At 53.4% G+C, this 17,685-nt stretch overlaps 1 protein-coding gene across 2 annotated transcripts in view; it reads left to right on the top strand.

Moving 5' to 3' along the window:
* Positions 1-16,872, top strand: part of MID2 (midline 2) — a 59,527-nt gene extending 42,655 nt beyond the window's left edge. For both annotated transcript variants that reach the window (XM_009090249.4, XM_050974393.1), the window contains exons 4-10: positions 2,086-2,193; positions 4,340-4,488; positions 4,969-5,096; positions 6,076-6,219; positions 9,660-9,821; positions 14,502-14,709; positions 14,891-16,872. In XM_009090249.4, the coding sequence (XP_009088497.2) occupies positions 2,086-2,193; positions 4,340-4,488; positions 4,969-5,096; positions 6,076-6,219; positions 9,660-9,821; positions 14,502-14,709; positions 14,891-15,293 (1,302 nt within the window). In that variant the 3' untranslated portion in view covers positions 15,294-16,872. The remainder of the gene's footprint in view (positions 1-2,085; positions 2,194-4,339; positions 4,489-4,968; positions 5,097-6,075; positions 6,220-9,659; positions 9,822-14,501; positions 14,710-14,890) is intronic.
* Positions 16,873-17,685: the final 813 nt, after the last annotated feature.

Genomic DNA, 17,685 nt, shown 5'->3' with positions numbered 1-17,685 from the left:
CTCTGCTTAAAATAACAGTTCAAATAACATTTCTCAGCTATGTTGAATGCACAGCCAGGCCCTCGGAGGCCCCTTCGCAGAGAGCACAGTAAACTGTGAAGCAGAAAATATCTGTGCTCTCCATCAATCTGATTCCAGGGAATTTTGCTTCTGAGATATTTGCAGACATGGCACGCAGGCAGGCACATGCAATCCCCATGTACTCTGCTCCTCAGAAATATTCAGTGTAAATCTCATGGTATGTCCAGAGAATGGTGCCACCAACACCTTGAGGGACAGGGATGAGAATGGCAGAGAGAAGAACCCCAGAGAAGGGCACTGCAAGTGTCCTCAAGGCCCTGAGCCTGTGCTGCCTCTCAGAGTGACTCTGGTGCATGGGGGGGCTGTACTGAGAGAGGTTGAAATGGCCACATCCTTTGGCAGTGGTGGAAATGTGGACCAAGGAGGACAGATAACAACCCTGCAGAGAAGCTGAGTAAAACAGGGATGGTACCAGCCCAATGTCCCCTTGTGGGGAGAGCAGAAGCTGCAGGTGTGCCATGTGACTGTGGCCTCAGTGTGAGCTCCTGGTGTCCCCAAGGCACAGCTGCTACACAGCCATAAACCTCTTGAGGACTGTGGAGGTGGGATGGGGTCCTCTGCTCCATCCACGAGCTGCCAGGAGGAGGCTTGACTGCATGTGAGTCAGGCTGTGGGCTGAGATGCTGCTTCTCATTCCCATGAGGTGCAGGACAGGCTTTTCCCAGAGCTGGTTTATTCCAGGACTGTTGTCCCTAGCACATTTTCCCCCAGCACTGAGGTGGGTGAAATATTTTTTTTCTTCCATGTTACAACATGCCCAGCTTTCCTGCAGCCGTAGCATCTGCTGAGTGTTCACCCCCAAACCCAGCATTTACCTGGGAGCTGGTTCATCCATGCAGAGTGGTTTGGCCAGTGTCCAGGTGTTTTTGAGCCAGGGCTTTGCCAGTGGAGAAGTCCTTGTCTGCAGTACCCCCTCCTTGCTCTACTGGCCCTTTGAGGGAACCCCTGTCTTGAAAATGCTCCTGTTTTGGCAGAATGCAACTGGGAAAGGGACTGTGGTGGTGTCCTTTGCAACTTCACCTGCCTTCAGCCTGCCTCAGCATCAACATGGTTGAGGGGAAGTTTCTTGCCCTGGGCAGGCTGTGGATGGCTACAGATTTACGTTGTCCTGTAGCCATCCTGGAAGGGGAACACTCCAGGCTTGAGCTGGACTGTTGGGCAGCAGCTGGTTGGAGGGGTGGACCCAGGGCCAAGCTGAGGTGCCCCAATCTCCCCTCCTGTCCCTTGGCCCAACATTTTTTTCTTGTCCCTTGCTGTGCACAGCCTTCAGCCTCATATTCCCTCACCCTCATGTGTCCCAGAAGCTGAAGGGGGAGCTTCAGGTTTGTGCTCCTGGGAAATTGGGGTGACAGCCATCCCTGTGGGCACACAGCTTTGAGGGACCAGAGTTCTGCCAGCTCTGTCACAACAGCACGGCAGCAGTGCCACAGCAGCTCTGCCACAGCAGCACAGCAGCTCTGCCACAGCAGCACAGCAGTTCGCTGCAGGCTCCAAATCCTGGGGCTGTTCCCCACTCCCCTCCACATGTAGTAGATTGGAAAGATTTTTCACTGTTTTTCCTCAGTGGAGCTCTCTTTGCAGACCATCAGCTGTCTCCCACTCCAGTGTTGCATAATCTGCTGGCCAGGTTTAAAAAAAGATCCTGTAGCAAAAATGTGGTTCACTCTAGGCTGCCTTGTTTAAGAGGGATTTGGGAGTATAAAATGAGGAAAACTGATTTCTGTCCTGTAGTGTGCTTTAATGCAGTGCTAGAGCTCGATTCCTCTTCCATGAAGTGCATTCCCCCTTGTCCTGTCCTGTCCATCCTCCCATGGATACTGGTCTTCTCTGGAGGCAGAGGACTGGAATCTCTACTTGTGCCCCCCACTGCACTCTATGTGTGCAGAGTGAGCACAGCCATGAGAGCGTGCTGTGTGTCCCTCCCAACACCAACACCTGTGTGTTGTGTCCCTCCCAACACCTGTGTGTCCCTCCCAACACCTGTGTGCTGCTGTTCCTGGCCAGGTGAACACAGCCATGCACGAGGCCAAGCTGATGGAGGAGTGTGATGAACTGATGGAGATCATCCGCCAGCGCAAGCAGGTCATCGCCGTCAAGATCAAGGAGACAAAGGTGAGGGGTCCCAGCTCATGTGTCCCTGGTCACAGGTCCCCTCCTGTGCCCAGGGGTGGCCGCTGCAGGGTCTGCCCCTCCTGTCTAGGAGCAGCACTCCTGCAGCCAGTGGCGCTGCGATGTGCCAGCCTCGGGCAGAGGGGCTGCAGCAGCACACGTTGCATTGCCATGAAGGGTTTGCTTTGAGCAGCATCCATGCATTTCCTTGTCCAAACTCCAGGTGTCCCCTGGTGCTGCCCTCCATGCCACCCCATATCCAGGTGTCCGTGACTGCTGCTGCCCCAGGGCTCCTCTGCCAAGGACAGAGCATGTGCTGGCTGGAGGACGAGCAGTGTGTTGGTTAGCGTGACAAGTTGGTGCAGAGGCTTCGATCACTCCAGACAGCTTCCTCAGGGCTCTTCACCACTGTGGTTTGAATAGAATAATGCGGAATTAATATTGAAGGACCATAGTCCAGGGTTGAAGAGAGAGCAGAGGCTGCATGCTCTGCATTGCAGCACAGCTGAGGGGGAGCTGCTTCTCACCCTCATCTTTGTGGGAGTGTTTGGACTTTTCCTCCAGTGGCTCCAGGTGTTTCCCAGTGGTTTCTATGTGTAGCATCCCACCCCAAAGGGGAAGGGACCCAAGATTTATAGATGCTCATGGTTGAAAGGAATGACAAATGGGTCTTGGTCCTGAGGGCACAACCTGTGCTTACAGGGGGTACCTTTTTATAGGTAATCTTTGCCTTTCCTGGGAGTTCTCACCTTCTCTGCAAATCAGTTCTCATGCACAGTCCATTCTTCCAGATGTTTCTGAAAAAGGGTCAGAGGCTTCAGGGGTCTTTTGTGGTCTAGCTTCCCCTATAGTCCATGCCACTGCTTCATCTTGCTCCTCTGCTGTGCTGTGTTGTGCTTATCTCCAGAAGCCACAGCAAGGATGTTTGTCCCAGGACAGTGCTGCCCTACCTCCCTGGGGCCCCTTCTCCAGCCCCAACAACCCTCAGATGGCTCTGCAGCTGTCCAGCTGTTGGTGTTTGAGACATCAGCCTCTCCTTCTGGGCTCTCCACATGCAGCAGCAAGAGGGCTGGAGGGCTGTAGCTCTGAGGCTGCCCAAGGGAGCCTGCATGACCCCACTGCTGTTCTCACTGGGCTTGAGTATGCACTGGGGTCCCACCACGGTACCCATGGCCAAGCCCCAAATCCAGATGCTGTCAGGCAGTTGGGAGCAGGTTCCACCATGTGTGTAGGCACAAGAGCCACCAGTGCAGCTCCAGGACACGCTGGCAGCAGTGGAGCTTTGAAATCCTGCTTCTACCCCAAGCACTCCAGGGAACATATTTTGTGCAACGGTGCCGTCTGCCAGTCCATCTGCCTGTCTGCTTGCTCTTCCCACCCTCTTTCTTGACTCTTCCAGGCTCTGCTGTCCAGTTCCAGCCATGCTTAGAAAGACCTGGAAGCTCCAAAACGTTGTTTTCCTACAGTTGGCAGCTGGGTAGAGTCGAAGGGCACAGATTAGTACCCAAACCCTCCACAGAAGCAGTGAAGAAAGGAGTAATGTCTAGAGGCTGTGGCTGATTTGAAGTGCTGCAGCTGAGAAGCAAGGAATTCTGCTTTCCTGGTGGATTGCCATTTGGTTTTCCATTTGTTCTGCCCTGCTTTGCCTGACAAATGGCCCAACGGATGTATGGAGTCTGGGAGAAGAGAGGGGGAGAACATGCAGATTCCCTCATACCTCGGTCACCCAGCAGCTGAGTTCAGCACTTCTGAACATGATATCTTCCATCAGCTCTGTAAACATTTCCCCTGTTTCTGAGGTTCCCTTGCCCTGTGCTGAGTGACTGGTAGGAGTCTCATGGCAGCCTGTTCTCCTCGGGCTGCCATGGGGGGACATTGTATTTGCATGGGAGGAGTGGAGAGAGGATGTGTTGTTCTCCAGGGTCCGTCACGTATGGGACCCTCAGAGCAAGCACAGGCTGTGCCCTGGGGCTTTCCCACCCCCAGCAAAATTTAACATGGAAAGTGTTTTGCTGTGCTCCCTCCCCAGAGCCATTGGGACACTCTTGTGCCCTTTCAGTGCTTCTTGCTCACCATGATCCGCTGCTGGCTCAGGATTCCTTCTGTGCCTCTCAAGCTCCTGAGCCCTGCTGTTTCTGCTCTCTGGCAGGTGATGAAGCTGAGGAAGCTGGCCCAGCAGGTTGCCAACTGCCGGCAGTGCCTGGAGCGCTCCACAGTCCTCATCAATCAGGCCGAGCACATCCTGAAGGAGAACGACCACGCTCGGTTCCTGCAGACGGCCAGGAACGTGGCCGAGAGGTGAGCTGAGCTCGGGGTACTGCTGCTGCAACTGGCCCCCGTTGTAGGTCCCTGCCCAGAGATGAGCCAAATCCCCTCCAATCTCTTCCCTGGAGATCCCCAGCCATCCCTGCAGCCTCCCACTGTGCTGTCTTCAAAAAAACCCCGGGGTCACATTCCCATCCCTCACAGGACAGGGGCTGCATGGCAGGACCTAGCAATTCTCTGGAAGCAAGCCCCCTTCCCTGGGGTAGGAAAGTGGTGGAAATGCCAGTCCAAAGGGAGTTCAGGGGCCAGTCAAAGCTGTAAATCCCAGGGGTGGAGGCCCCCCCACTCTCAGGGAACCTGTCCCCAGGCTAGGCCACCCTCCTGGGTGGGGGCAGTGGTCTGTAAGTGCAAGCTGTTTTCCTGATAGCAGGTGAGGCACAGTGAGGCTGTCCCCATCCCTGTGCCTCCCTCGTGCACCCCGTTGCATGCTGATGGTCCTTTCTTTCCTTCCAGGGTCGCCATGGCAACTGCATCCTCTCAAGTCCTGATACCAGATATCAATTTTAATGATGCCTTTGAAAACTTTGCTTTAGATTTTTCCAGAGAGAAGAAGTTGCTGGAGGGGCTGGATTATCTTACAGGTGAGTGCTCAGGTGTGCTCCACTCTGTATCTTCCCCTCAGTCCCCTGCCCTGTACTCCACCAAGAGCTGGCAGACCTATTTTAGGACTCAACCAGTAACAAGCACCAGGTCATCTGTGGCAGAGCAGGGCCTGTGCTGTCCCCAGGACAGTGACATGTCCCCATCCTCCTGTTTCACCCTGCTGTTCCTGGAGGACCCATGGAAAAGACCAGAAAACTTAAAAATTATGGTCTCCATGAGCTGGTGGGGGAGGCTGATGTCCATGAGGATGCAAGAGGGACAAGTATTATATGAGGGTCTATTAGGATTACGGGGGAGTAATGATGAATTAACTAATTATTATACTTCTAAGGCACTCTGTGCTTTAAGATTTCCCTTTTCCTGCCCCTTTTCTGAGTCACTTGCTTCTAAGTTATGAACCCCTCTGGGCAGGACCTCAGTGGGCCCCTCAGGGCTGCTCTGATGCCCCAGCACAGACTGATTGCTGACCACCCTTGGTGGTCTGGGAGCAGCAATGGCTTCTGGATCAGCCTGTGCTGGAGCACTGAGGGATGAGAGCTCCAGGGAGGCAAGGACATCTTCGCTCACCTGAATCCGATTTTATTATCATGAAGCAGATCGGCTTTCAGTGAAAGATTAGCACAAGCATGTCCAGATCAATTATGGGATGAAATACTTACTCCACAACCAGGGCAGGAAAATAAGTGGATTTGGAAGTGGGTTCTCAACCTGTTTCAGGGTGGGCGTGTCAGACCTGATGGAGCAGCAGTGAAAACCCTGTGCTCTGACCTCTGGGTGCCTTGTTAAACTAAACGGTTTAGTTCAGTGGGAAACACAATGACAGATTAAATGAGAGAAGTTTTGGTATTGAGAGACTACTCCTGCCCATCTGAGTCCTAACATGAGTAGAAAAGGCCTGGGTTTTTAAGGAAGGAAAGCCCAAACTGACCAAAGTCTGTGGTCTGTGCCATCCCACAGCACCAAACCCCCCGTCAGTCCGTGAGGAGCTCTGCACAGCCTCCCACGACACCATCACCGTGCACTGGATGTCAGAGGACGAGTTCAGCGTCAGCTCCTATGAGCTCCAGTACACCATCTTCACTGGCCAGGCCAACTTCATCAGTAAGTCACCACAATCCCCTTCAGCAAGGAGTCCCATGTTGCCCAGACAATCTCCAGCTGCTCCATCCCTGGAGCTGGTCCGAGGCCAGGTTGGAGCAACTTGGGATAGTTGAGGGTGTCCTTGCCCATGGCAGGGGGTATCACTGGATGAGCTTTTAGGTCCCTTCCAACCCAAAGCATTCTGGGATTTTGTAAGGAAAAGATTCTCATGTTCATTGGTGGTTTTAAAGGCTGGGTATTTGTGGAGGAAACAGCAGCAAAGGATCTACCAAAGGCTAGTGGATCAGAGCAATGGACACTTTCCCATGCTGGGAGGGCCATCCCTGAGGTGCTCTGGTCTGCACTTGGTGTCATCAGCCCCAACTTGGTGAAGCATCAGGAACATTTGAAGGCTCCCATCCATCTCTCAGCTCCCAGATCCCTGGATACCTGGGATCATACGCAGGGCAACGCTGGCTGCTCCATGGCTGATAACTAAGGTGGTCTATAAACCCTCTGGAACAGCTCTGAGGCATATTTCCAGGTATTTTTTCATGAAAATTATTGCCATACCTTGTTGTTTTTTCACAGCACCACAGATTTGTCTCACAGGATGGGATTTGATCTGAGGACTGAGGACAGAAGCACTGATGATCTGTGGCTTGTGAGAAGGTTTTATTCCTGGTTTTCCTAGCAGCACTTGCCATTGTGAGAAGTGCTGACAACGTGCCTCAGAGCGGGTATTTGGGCTGCCGTCAGTCTGTCCCGCTGGCTGGAAGGACATTGGCAGGGGCAGCACGGTGTCATGCCTCCGGAAGGCTGTTCAGTGCACTCTGAAATGTGCAGGAAGCTGACAGAGAAAGTTCCCTGTGACTTTCCAAGCTGGATCTCACCTGCCCAGCCCTGGCCCAGCCTTTGTCCTTGTTTTGGAAAACCAGATGATGCATTTCCTTTCCATGGTGGCTGTTGAGTGCCGGTGCTGACGCAGCCAGACCTGCCCTGCTTGGTTCTCCTTTCCAGCTAGAGCACATTGTCTCCAGCACTTTGTCCTCTGGAAGCCTGGAGAGCTCAGCCACCTCTCTGGCTCTGCTCTTGGATGGCCACCAGCTCCATGTCCCCTGCACTTCCAGCTGTGGACAGGATGGGGACTCGCTGGTGTCACCACATGGTTTTGGTACAGAGGGATGTCTGAAGGTCCCTGTGCTAGCTCTGTGCAGTTTGGGCTCACAGGTTGCTCAGGGCTTGCTCCTTGAGGAAGAAGGAGTGTTCAGGGATGGAGCATGCAGTGCTTCCTTACCCACAGCTGGGAGGATTTTGCCATTTTCCACTCAGGCTTTCTCCTGCTTCAGCTTGTGTCCTTGCCCTGGGACAAGGCCAGGGAAGGACCTACTCTCACATTTTCCCACTTGGACACATGTGGAGTCCCATACACCGAGGGACTTGGGAATGAGTCACCTGCCCACCTCTGGGGTCTGACACAGGCGTTGGGAAAGGAGGAGCTGTGGAGACCGAGGGTGAGGAACAATGAGGGCAGTGCTGGAGGAGAGCCCTGAAGGTCACATGTCAGAAGTGTCCTCCTTGGCCAGCCAGCAACCTCCAGGTTGCTCTTTGTAGGACGAGTGAAGAAAACATCACTTAAATCCCTGAGAAGAAAATTAATAACTTACTGTCCCTTGCAATAGCACAGTTTGGGTCATGGGACCGTGTGAGCCCTGGCTGAACTCATGTGAAGAGACACTGGAACACTGAGCAGGGCTTGGGAGCCTGACCAGGAGAGGAAATACCTTTCCAAGGTGTGCAGAGTTGGCCTGTGGAACCCATCCCCTTCATGCTTCTATCAAAGCCAAGAGTTTGGCAAGACCCAGACATTTTTGCGGATGACGAATGCTACAATAAAAGGAATTTTTTAAAGCTTTGGCCAGGGTAGGGGCGCGGAGCTTAGTCTTCGAGGCCAAGCTCTTTGAGGTTGTTTTACAAAAGAAACCTACTTGGAAGGTCAAGTCCTTCTCGTTGTCATCTCTTAGCCACCTTGTTCTTCCTGATGGAGCATCCTCAGCTGGTCCTTCGTGCCGGAAGGTGACTCCAAGCGGGCCGGGCTGGAAGCTGTGCGCTCCAATGGGAGCAGCTCCGCATGCAGGCTGCAATCAGGATCACATCTGTTTTATTTTCTACTTGACATCACACTCCTCTGTGCCCCTCGGCCATTCCCATGTGTATCCCAAACCAAATTCAGGATGACAGGGACTGCAACCTGCCCTTGTCCTGTGGCTGAGCCAGCCATTGAAGATAAATGAATTGGAAGCCATTGCAAAAAAGGTGTGGAGCATTCCCAGCTCCTGCCTCCCAGCCCTGCACATGTTGAAACCCCCTCTCCAGTCACCCCAATTTCACAATGCACTCTTCACCTCTCACCAGCTCTAGGAAGCCTTCAGCTACTTCTTCCACACTTCCTTATTCCTTTTGCCTCAAAGCCCTACCCCTGGGCTGTGATAGCTGTCCTGGTTTCCCCTGAGCCCCAGAGCATCTTTGTCCCCCAGTTCAACCAATCAGGTGCTCGTGCCAGCTGCAGGTGATCCTCATCCCAGTCATGCCGATGGCAGGAGCAGCCTGTGGCACTAAGTAAGGCTTATCCCTTTCCTGGAGTGCTGTGTCACCCCACCTGAGGTACAGCACTACATTTCCACACATGCCAGGCCCTGTAGCTCTGACACTGCAAATCACTGCAGCAGTCAGTTTGGCGCCTCCATAATCTTGGATTCTTCATTCCTTCCCATTTCCAGAAAGAGTTCAGCCTGCTGAATAGCTTCCAAGTGTCTGGATCCCTTCACTGGGAACTCATTTTTTTTGAACCGCTCTGCAGACCAGTCTATTCAGGGAGGCAAGCATCAGCCTCCCTTAGCCATGGATTATTACTTCCCACACTAGAGCACTGTGGACTGGGCAGGAGCAGATTCAGTTGCAAACACATCGATTTGGGTGCAAATGCATCCCTTTTTGCTACTGGAATTGCATACTGGGGCCCTTGAGCAGGAGGGAGGCTGTACTGTGGGAGCAGAGACATGGGACAGAGTGATGGTGGGGTGGTGGTGGGAGGATGGTGGCCGTCACCCCCTCCCGAGCACCAATAGCTTCCTCTTCCAGCTGTCCTGGCTGGAAGGTGCTGCTGGCTGCATTTGCTGTTCTCTGCACCTTTTCCCCATCACTTCCTATGGCAGCATCCCAACATGCCAGCACTGCAGCCCTGGTCCTGCCTTACCAACATTGCCTTTGTGTGATAATGGAAGAGATTCTGTATTGCTGGGATTTATCATCTCTGGAAATTTCCCTGCCACTCTGAACTCCCAGGCAGGTGGTAAATCTTTCCGAGGGACATATGGTCATGAGCTCTGCATTTGCAGCACAAAGGCTTTGTATTCTGTCCTTCCCTGGGAATAAATCTCTGCCCCTCTCCTGCACTGCAGGTCTCTACAACTCCATGGACAGCTGGATGATCGTCCCCAACATCAAGCAGAACCACTACACAGTGCATGGGCTGCAGAGTGGCACCCGCTACATCTTCCTGGTGAAGGCCATCAACCAGGCAGGCAGCAGGAACAGTGAGCCTGCCCGCCTCAAGACCAACAGTAGGTGCCCAGGCACTCAGCTGGCCATGCCAAATGGGGGAGGAGAGTTTCCAGGGCACCGGGGAGCCTGGGGTATGGCTGGGTGCTCCCAGTGAGCAGGCAGTGGCTGGCAGTGGGGTGGAAACACTGTGCTGTTAAATCACTGGAGTGCCCATCTCCCTTGGTGCCTCTGTTCCTTCCCTACCTCAGGGATGGTCTCCTGATACCCCATGTGGTGCCAGGGACTCCCATCAGCCCTCTGCTCTGGTCAGCACCCATCCCTAGGGTCTTAGGTCATAATGGTCCGTTCCTCTGGTGGCTTTACATCCCTGTGCTTTTTGTGGCTGATGCAAGGAGTCACAGAGCAACTGTGTTCTTGTGTGTGGCTTTAGCTTGCAGAGGGTTGTGGTTTGGAAAGCCATAAGATTGAAAAGTGTCTCCATGGTGGTGGATGGGGCTTTGCAGCCACACACAGAGCAGATTTTTATTTCCAGTGCCCTGGGGATGCCAAGGAAGGTTAAATGTGTTTAGGGAGAGCTGAGCTCTGACAGCAGTGGAGCTAGACCTGTCTGTCCTGGCACAGACAGAGCTCCCGGGTTTGTGGTAGGAAGCCTTTTTCCATTGAAAGACAGCAAAGACAGCAGAAGCAGTGGCACCCATGGCCTGAAGGGTGACACGGGAGAGACAGTGATAGATGTTGGGGGAGGAAAATGTTTTCTGTCCAGGCTGCCTGCCCTGTGCTCATGCCTTCCCAGTGCTTGCCTGTCTCTGTGGTCCTGGTGAGCACAGCCCTCCCATCTGTCCCTCTCCCAACAGTTGCTTCTGCCTGAGCAAGGCTTTCATGATGATTTATCACCTCTACCTCCTCCTTTTCTTTGCGCAACATTAAACTGAATAAAACAACATTGTGGCAGTGGGGCTAAGGGAGATGCTGAAGAGCAAGCTCCAACCCGATCTGCCTGTTCATTAAAAATTTATCCCTCCTGCAGCTGCTGTTTCTCAGTGCTTCCCTGGCTTTGAATGGCGCTTGCTCTGGGAGTGAGGAATGGGTGGCTTGGGAAGCTGGGAGCAAGGGCGGGTGGTGGCAGCTCCCTAGGACAGGGTCTGCTCTGCTCTCTGTGATTCTAGCCCAGTGCCAGTCACCAGAGCTGCTGGCACAGCTCTGAGGGCTCCTGCCTGGGGGTGGACTGCGTTCGATCAGGTGTTGTGCCCCCCCTGCTGCAAGGATGTGTCTGCAGCAGCTTCTTGCATGTTTAAAACCTGGAGCAGCCCCACCTGAGCCACTGCACAGGTTATGTGTGATTATGGCTTTGCTAAAGCCCCTTCCACAAGGACCTCCCTTCCCACTCAGGTGTTGGGCAGGAGAGGCATGTGGCATTGATGGGCACATCCCTCTCTGTCACCAGTTAGGTGTCCCTTTGCCATCTGTGTTTGTGGAAACTTCTGAATTCCTGAAAGTTTAATTTAGCCATATGTATGGATACAATATATATTGATTTATTTCCTTCTGTGGCCAGTCTTAGGGATCAAGGCCTCCTTTGGGTGTCCAATGGTGCTGCTACCCTGTGCTGCAGCCCCAGCATGCCCCCTCTGGCTTTTCCTCCTGCTGGTATTTGGGACCAGGGCTTCTCCTTTTGCAGCGAGCAATATCCAGAGGATATCACACCCACGCTTTCCCACTGCTGTAACCTTGGTGGAAGTGTCAGCAGCTCAACACAGAAACAGCCCATTAACATATTTCACAGCCTGTTCTGTTCCTGAAGGGATGTCTGGAGAGATCTCTCCATGGCCAGAAGGTCAGTGTCAGGACACATCGATTTCCGCAGCATCAGCGCTGTCAGTGCTGGCACTAAATCTGCATTCCTGAACAGAGCAGCTTGGGAGGACAGGTTTGGTTTAGTGACAGAGAGACTATCTTCTGCTGAAGCTGGGCCCGAGCAGGACTTATTTAGGAGCAAGTGTCCAAAAGTAGCTGAAAGTGCTGGAATGCAGGGACAGGCCCAGCTCTGGCCATAAATAAAGTGCAGGGAAATGGGTTTTACAGCCTTTGCCTTGGCCACTGCACCCTGGCCTTATTTTCCCTTGCAATTCTGGCTTTTCCTGATTTCTGCATATCTTGGCAAGACCTTAGTGTGCTACAGGATGGCTCTATCCACATCTCATGTGAGATGTCAGGAGTGGGTTTGATGCCTGAGCAGTGGGCTGCAAGGTCAGTATTACTGACTGAATCATGTTAGTACAGGTGTTTTTAAGGGCAGGATGATCCCTGCAAAAACTTCCCAGCAGGGAATCTGAAAATTTAGATGGATTTATGGCTTTCCTATGACTTGATGACTCAGTAGTACAGTGCTGCATCTTTGCTTTTGTCTTTGCTGAAGGTGATTTCTTCACCTGGCAGCTGCGCTCTGTGGGTGTCTTGTGCCCCACATGTGGCATCTTGGATGGCTGGTGGACGTAGGGACACTGCCACTGCAGGCAGAGAGGAGGGACAGAATGCAGGAAGGGCTGCCTTTGTGTTCCTGTGTCCCTGCGGCTCTCTTTGCTCTCTGGGCAGAACGTGATGAGTGCCTGCAGCATCCTTAGATGCAGAGTTCATATCCATCCCTTCTTTCCACACATTTTCAGCCAAACATAATTGCCAGCAGTCCGCCCTCTCTGCCCTGCCCCATCCCTGTGGCCCTGCAGCCAGAGGAGTGGGGCACAGAGCAGCTGCTGTCCTGCAGGTCACCAGTGGCACCCATGCACTGACCCCCGCTGGGCTGGGCTGCTGCTCCTGGATTTGGCTGAGTGTTGGATGTCGTCTCCTGCTCCTGGGGATCTCATTCCAATTGTTTCCATAGCTGTTATGTAAAGCAGCAGGCAGCCTGTCCTCACTGTCCCTCTGGGTGGGTGACAGGAGCATCCCAAGCTGCTGCTCACTGTGATGGGTGCAGGAGCCCCGTGAGGTCCAGGGGAGCAGGGTGGGTGTCCGGGGTCCTGCAGGGTGGGGATGGAGCTCCAGCACACACCTCCCTCTGCCTGGCTTCATCCCTGCATTCCACTGACCTTGCCCATGTTCCTGGCTGCCTCCTCTTTGCTCCCTCACACCCAGTGCCAGACAGGATTTCCTCTGCTCTGCTCACTCTGGCTCTGCTGGGAAGGGAGGGCTAATCCATCTAATAAATGCTCTAGGGGTGCAGCCAGCTGTGTCCAGCCCTGAAGGCTGCTGCTTCCCCACAGCTTTCGAGCCTCATGCAGGGATGACCAGCAAAAGGCTATCAGGAATATCCCAGCAAGCTGAATTTGTGGGATAAAGGTAATCTGAGCGACCAGCCCAGGAGCTACACGTTAATGATGAGAGGAAATGTTAATGATGAGAGGAATAATCAGTGATGAGAGAAATCATTGCAAGCCTCGGCTCTCTGCAGGGCTGGGCTGGAGGGCTGGAGAACAGTGACTGGGAGGCACAGAGGCTGCTGGTGGTGGGGTAGCAGGGAGTGAAGCCTACAGTCAGAAGCCCCCTTCCTTTGGCAGCTCCCATGCTGGGGGGGTTGAGGTTGGGACTGTTTTGACCTCTGTGAAATCTATATTTTTTCCCAGTGCCAGAGTGATATTTTGGGAAGGGTAGCAGGTGCCTGGCTGTGTTGTCTGAAATACCTCCAACCCCTCAGAGCCTGCCCATCACACTCACTGCCTGTGCATGCAGCTCAAGCACTTGCTCCAGGACATGCCAGCACAAACCAGTGATAAGGGCTGGGCTCCACTTCTTCACACGGACATTAGCAAGGGGTTGCCTTCAGAAACAGAGCTGTGAGTGTCTGTCCTGATGGAGCCAAGTATTTTTATACCTCACTTCCTCAGAGCTTGTCTCTTTGCATTACTGCCAGGAAAAGATACAGCAGAAAGATCAGAGCAGCCAGAAGAAGGAGGGGGCAGGTCACTCCCAATTTGCAGTTTTACTTTCAGGCTTCTCAACTCAACTATTCAGCAAATTGGGCTCCAAGGAAAACCAGCACGAGCTACCATCAGGTTACAGAGCACAGCACAGATGAGCTCTGCTCTGCAGCTGCAATGGTCACTGATGTTGCAGCTCTTTGCAGACATTCCCAGGCGTCCTGGTGTTCTCCTTGTGTTTTTCCTGGCTTTCCAGGGTTTTCTGGCTGTTCTGGGGGTTCCCAGCCCAGGCTCAGGACCCCACTGACATTGTGGTGTGGTTGTTTCTTATTGCTGGGACTCTGTGTCTGCAGCCAAAAATGAGAGCATGAAGGAGGATGCAGCTAATCATGCCCCGAGCTGGGTACCAAAACATGAGTCTGAAGGTATTGGTAGAACTTGGGGTGTTCTCTGCAGCTGTCATTTGCTTTGTCCTGAAGCGGGTGAACCCCTATGGAAATGCTCTTCAGTACCTGTGTGCACTTTACTGCATCTCGCATGAAACCACAGCAGCAAAACCCACCTGAACTCAATTTGCTTCTTTGTGATATCTTGGGGTTTTGTTTGCAAATCCAGGGATAGACTGAGGACTTTTAGAGGGAAATCATGAGCAAAAAAGGAGTCTGGTTGAAGCTCTGGGACATCACCCAGATCTGTTCTGGTTTTGGGAAAAACACCCAAGCAAACCACCATTAAATATGCAAAGCTGAGAACACAGGATTTGAAGAAGCCCCTTTCCTGCACCATGATGATAACACAAATCCTAATCCTTGTGTCTCCTCTCCACAGGTCAGCCATTCAAGCTGGACCCCAAGATGGCTCACAAGAAGCTGAAGATCTCCAATGACGGGCTGCAGATGGAAAAGGACGAGAGCTCCTTGAAGAAGAGCCACACACCAGAGCGGTTCAGCGGGACAGGCTGCTACGGCGCGGCCGGCAATGTCTTCATTGACAGTGGCTGCCACTACTGGGAGGTGGTGGTGGGATCCTCCACCTGGTAAGGCACCACCTGCGTGAGGGGGCATGCTTTCCCAGTCCGGCCTCTGCCAGAGATGCCCACCCTGTGCCCTTTTACAACAGATGGGCTCTGAAAGCACAGAGTGCTGTAGCCATAAGGGCTGGGCTTGGTGCTGAGCCGAGGCTGGAGGATGCTGAGCACAGCTTCTCCTCTCCTGCAGGTATGCCATTGGCGTGGCTTACAAGTCAGCCCCCAAAAATGAGTGGATTGGGAAGAACTCCTCTTCTTGGGTCTTCTCCCGCTGCAACAACAACTTCGTGGTGCGGCACAACAACAAGGAGATGCTGGTGGAGGTGCACCCGCAGATGAAGCGCCTCGGTGTCCTCCTGGACTACGACAACAACGCGCTCTCCTTCTACGACCCGGCCAACTCTCTCCACCTCCACACCTTCGAAGTCTCCTTCATCCTGCCAGTGTGTCCCACCTTCACCATCTGGAACAAATCCCTGATGATCCTCTCGGGGCTGCCTGCCCCAGATTTCATCGATTACCCTGAGCAGCAGGAGTGTAACTGCCGGCCCCAGGAGTCCCCATACGTGTCAGGAATGAAAGCTTGTCACTAGGCTGCCCAGGCCTGGCCATGCCAATGGGTGCAGGTGGCCAGAGCTGCCCACTGGCAGCCATGCCAGAGAGCCACTGTGGCACCCGAGCAGTCGAGCACCATCCACACCCAGCTCCATCTTACTTTAATGGAAAAAGTGGAAGAACCTCGAACCACAGCTGGAAATGAACTGCTGTTGGTGAGCTCCAGGGTGTGCAAGAGTGGCTGGAGCAGCTCTTTGGCAGTTGCTCCCATCTCTCCCCAAGAAGATTGTCACCTGAATGGTTCTGTCTTCCCTTGGGGGGCTGGAAAGGCCAGGGCAGGTTTCAGGGTGACCTGAGGTGCCATGGTGGTCAGGGAATGGCTTGCGCGTACCACGAGGCGCAGGTTGGGACAGGAGGGATGGGCTTTGGAGCCAGCTGACAGCTGGTGTAGGGACCCAGAGCACTGAGCAGCACTTTCCAGGGAGGACTTTCCGTGTGGCTGAGGCTCGGTAGCTTCCCTGGTGGGATGGATAAAGCTTGGAGCCCTTGGGCTCGGTGGGCACTGGCAGTGGTTGTGTGGTGGGTGGTGGTGCTGTGGAGGGAGGGTGGTGCTCTGTGGGAGTGAAAATGGCATTGAGGGGGTTCCCAGTGGCCATCCATGCTACAGATGGAATGCTCCTGATAATTTTCAGGGTCCTGCAGTGGAGAGCCATGGACCCCCAGCCCACCATCTCCTCCTTTGAGAGCATCCCAGTAACCAGGGAGGCCTGCATCCTTGAAAAGTTTTGGCCCCTGGCACAGAGGTTTGGCAGCTGGTCCTTCCCAATGCAGGATCTGGCCAGCAGTGCCCTGCTCCACATAGGTCTCCATTTGTGTCCTGTCTGGCATCCCAGCAGCAAAAACTCATCTTCCTACTCTAAGCCCACAGTAGAGTTCTGCTCAAAGACTACCTCTATGCTCTGTGACCCAAAATCTCAATTAATGACACTGAATCTTGACTTCTGGTTTGTTCTCCACCATGCCAGGGGATTGGACTGGGTGTAGTTTAAAGATCCCTTCCAGCCCAAACTATTCCATGATTCTGTGGTGGTGTGAGTGTGCAGCCATCCTTTTTATTCTATGGCAGAGGACTGAGTCTGTCCCAGAGGCTCAGAGACCCTGGTTACTGGGAGCTCATTTGGCTGTCTCCAGTACTCCCAGTAACCACAAGCATCAAGTCCCCTGGGCAAGCTCCAGTCTCCAGATATATTTAAGAGGCCAAGATGAGCTGGGCTGGCACACAATCCCTTGCCAATTGCCCTGCCAGTCCTGTGGTTGCCACCATGGGGGTCTGTGGCACAATTTGGGGCCAGTGGGCGTGTGAGTGGCTTTGACATTGTGAGGGCAAGAATTTCAGGCATTATGGTGGCCCGAGGCAGCTGGTGCTTGGGCTTTGCTCTGTGATATTTGAAACCCCTTTTCCTTCTCTAGATGTGGTACCTCAGTGGAAGTGGGGACCACTGAGCTGGGACCACCCAGCTCTGCCAGCCTCTCCCTGTGGAGCTTGCTGATAGGGAACTACCCCTGCTTATATTTTCTTCTACAACAGGGAAACCCACCTGATTGATTCAGGGTAGCCATGAGATGGAATCTTTTTGGACTTTAGCAGGCTTTAGCAGTCTCTCACGGGATCCTTCTGGGCAAAATGTCCAGCTCACAGCTGGATAAACACATCATGGGGTGAGTAACTGGCTCATGGGTCAGGCACAAAGGGTGACATCATGCTGGCACTAGTCACTTTTGGGTTTCTGAAGGGCTCCATCCTTGGCCTTGTGCTCTACGACATCTTCATTAACAACCTGGATGCAGGATTGGAAGGGATACTAAGTCAATTTGCTGGCAGCACTAAGCTGGGAGGAGCTGTCAACTCTCTCAAGGGCAGAGACACCCTGCAGAGAGACCCAGACAAATTAGACAGATGGGGAATCACCAACATGTGAAGTTTAACAAGGGAAGGTGGTAGATTCTACACCTGGGATGGGGTGTATGAGCTGGGGAAAGAGTGTGTGGAGCAGCTGTGGAAGGGCCCTGGGGTATCTGGTCCATGGACATTTGGATCTCAGTCAGGCAGGAGGGAAATCCCTTTTCTGGGGGCATCAGGCCAGCTGTACCAGGGAGGGGATTGTCATGCTCTGCTCTGGGCTGAGGCAGCCTCACCTTGAGCCCTGAGGGCAGTTTTGCACACCACAATATAAAAAAGGCATGAAGCTATTAGAGAGTGAACAAAGAAGGGCTGTGAGGATGGAGAAGGGTCTGGACGGGTCTTGTGAGGAGTGGCTGAGGTCACTTGGTTTGCTCAGCTGGAGAAGAAGAGAGGGGAAGCCTCTTTGTCATCTTCAGCTCCTCCCAAGGGGGAGTGGAAGGGCAGGTACCCATCTCTTCATTCTTGTG

The sequence above is a fragment of the Serinus canaria genome, chromosome 4A (genome assembly GCF_022539315.1).
Source record: "Serinus canaria isolate serCan28SL12 chromosome 4A, serCan2020, whole genome shotgun sequence".
Taxonomy (NCBI): Eukaryota; Metazoa; Chordata; class Aves; order Passeriformes; family Fringillidae; genus Serinus; species Serinus canaria.
The sequence above is the reverse complement of the archived record's forward strand: the minus strand, read 5'-3'. Positions and strand labels throughout refer to the sequence as shown.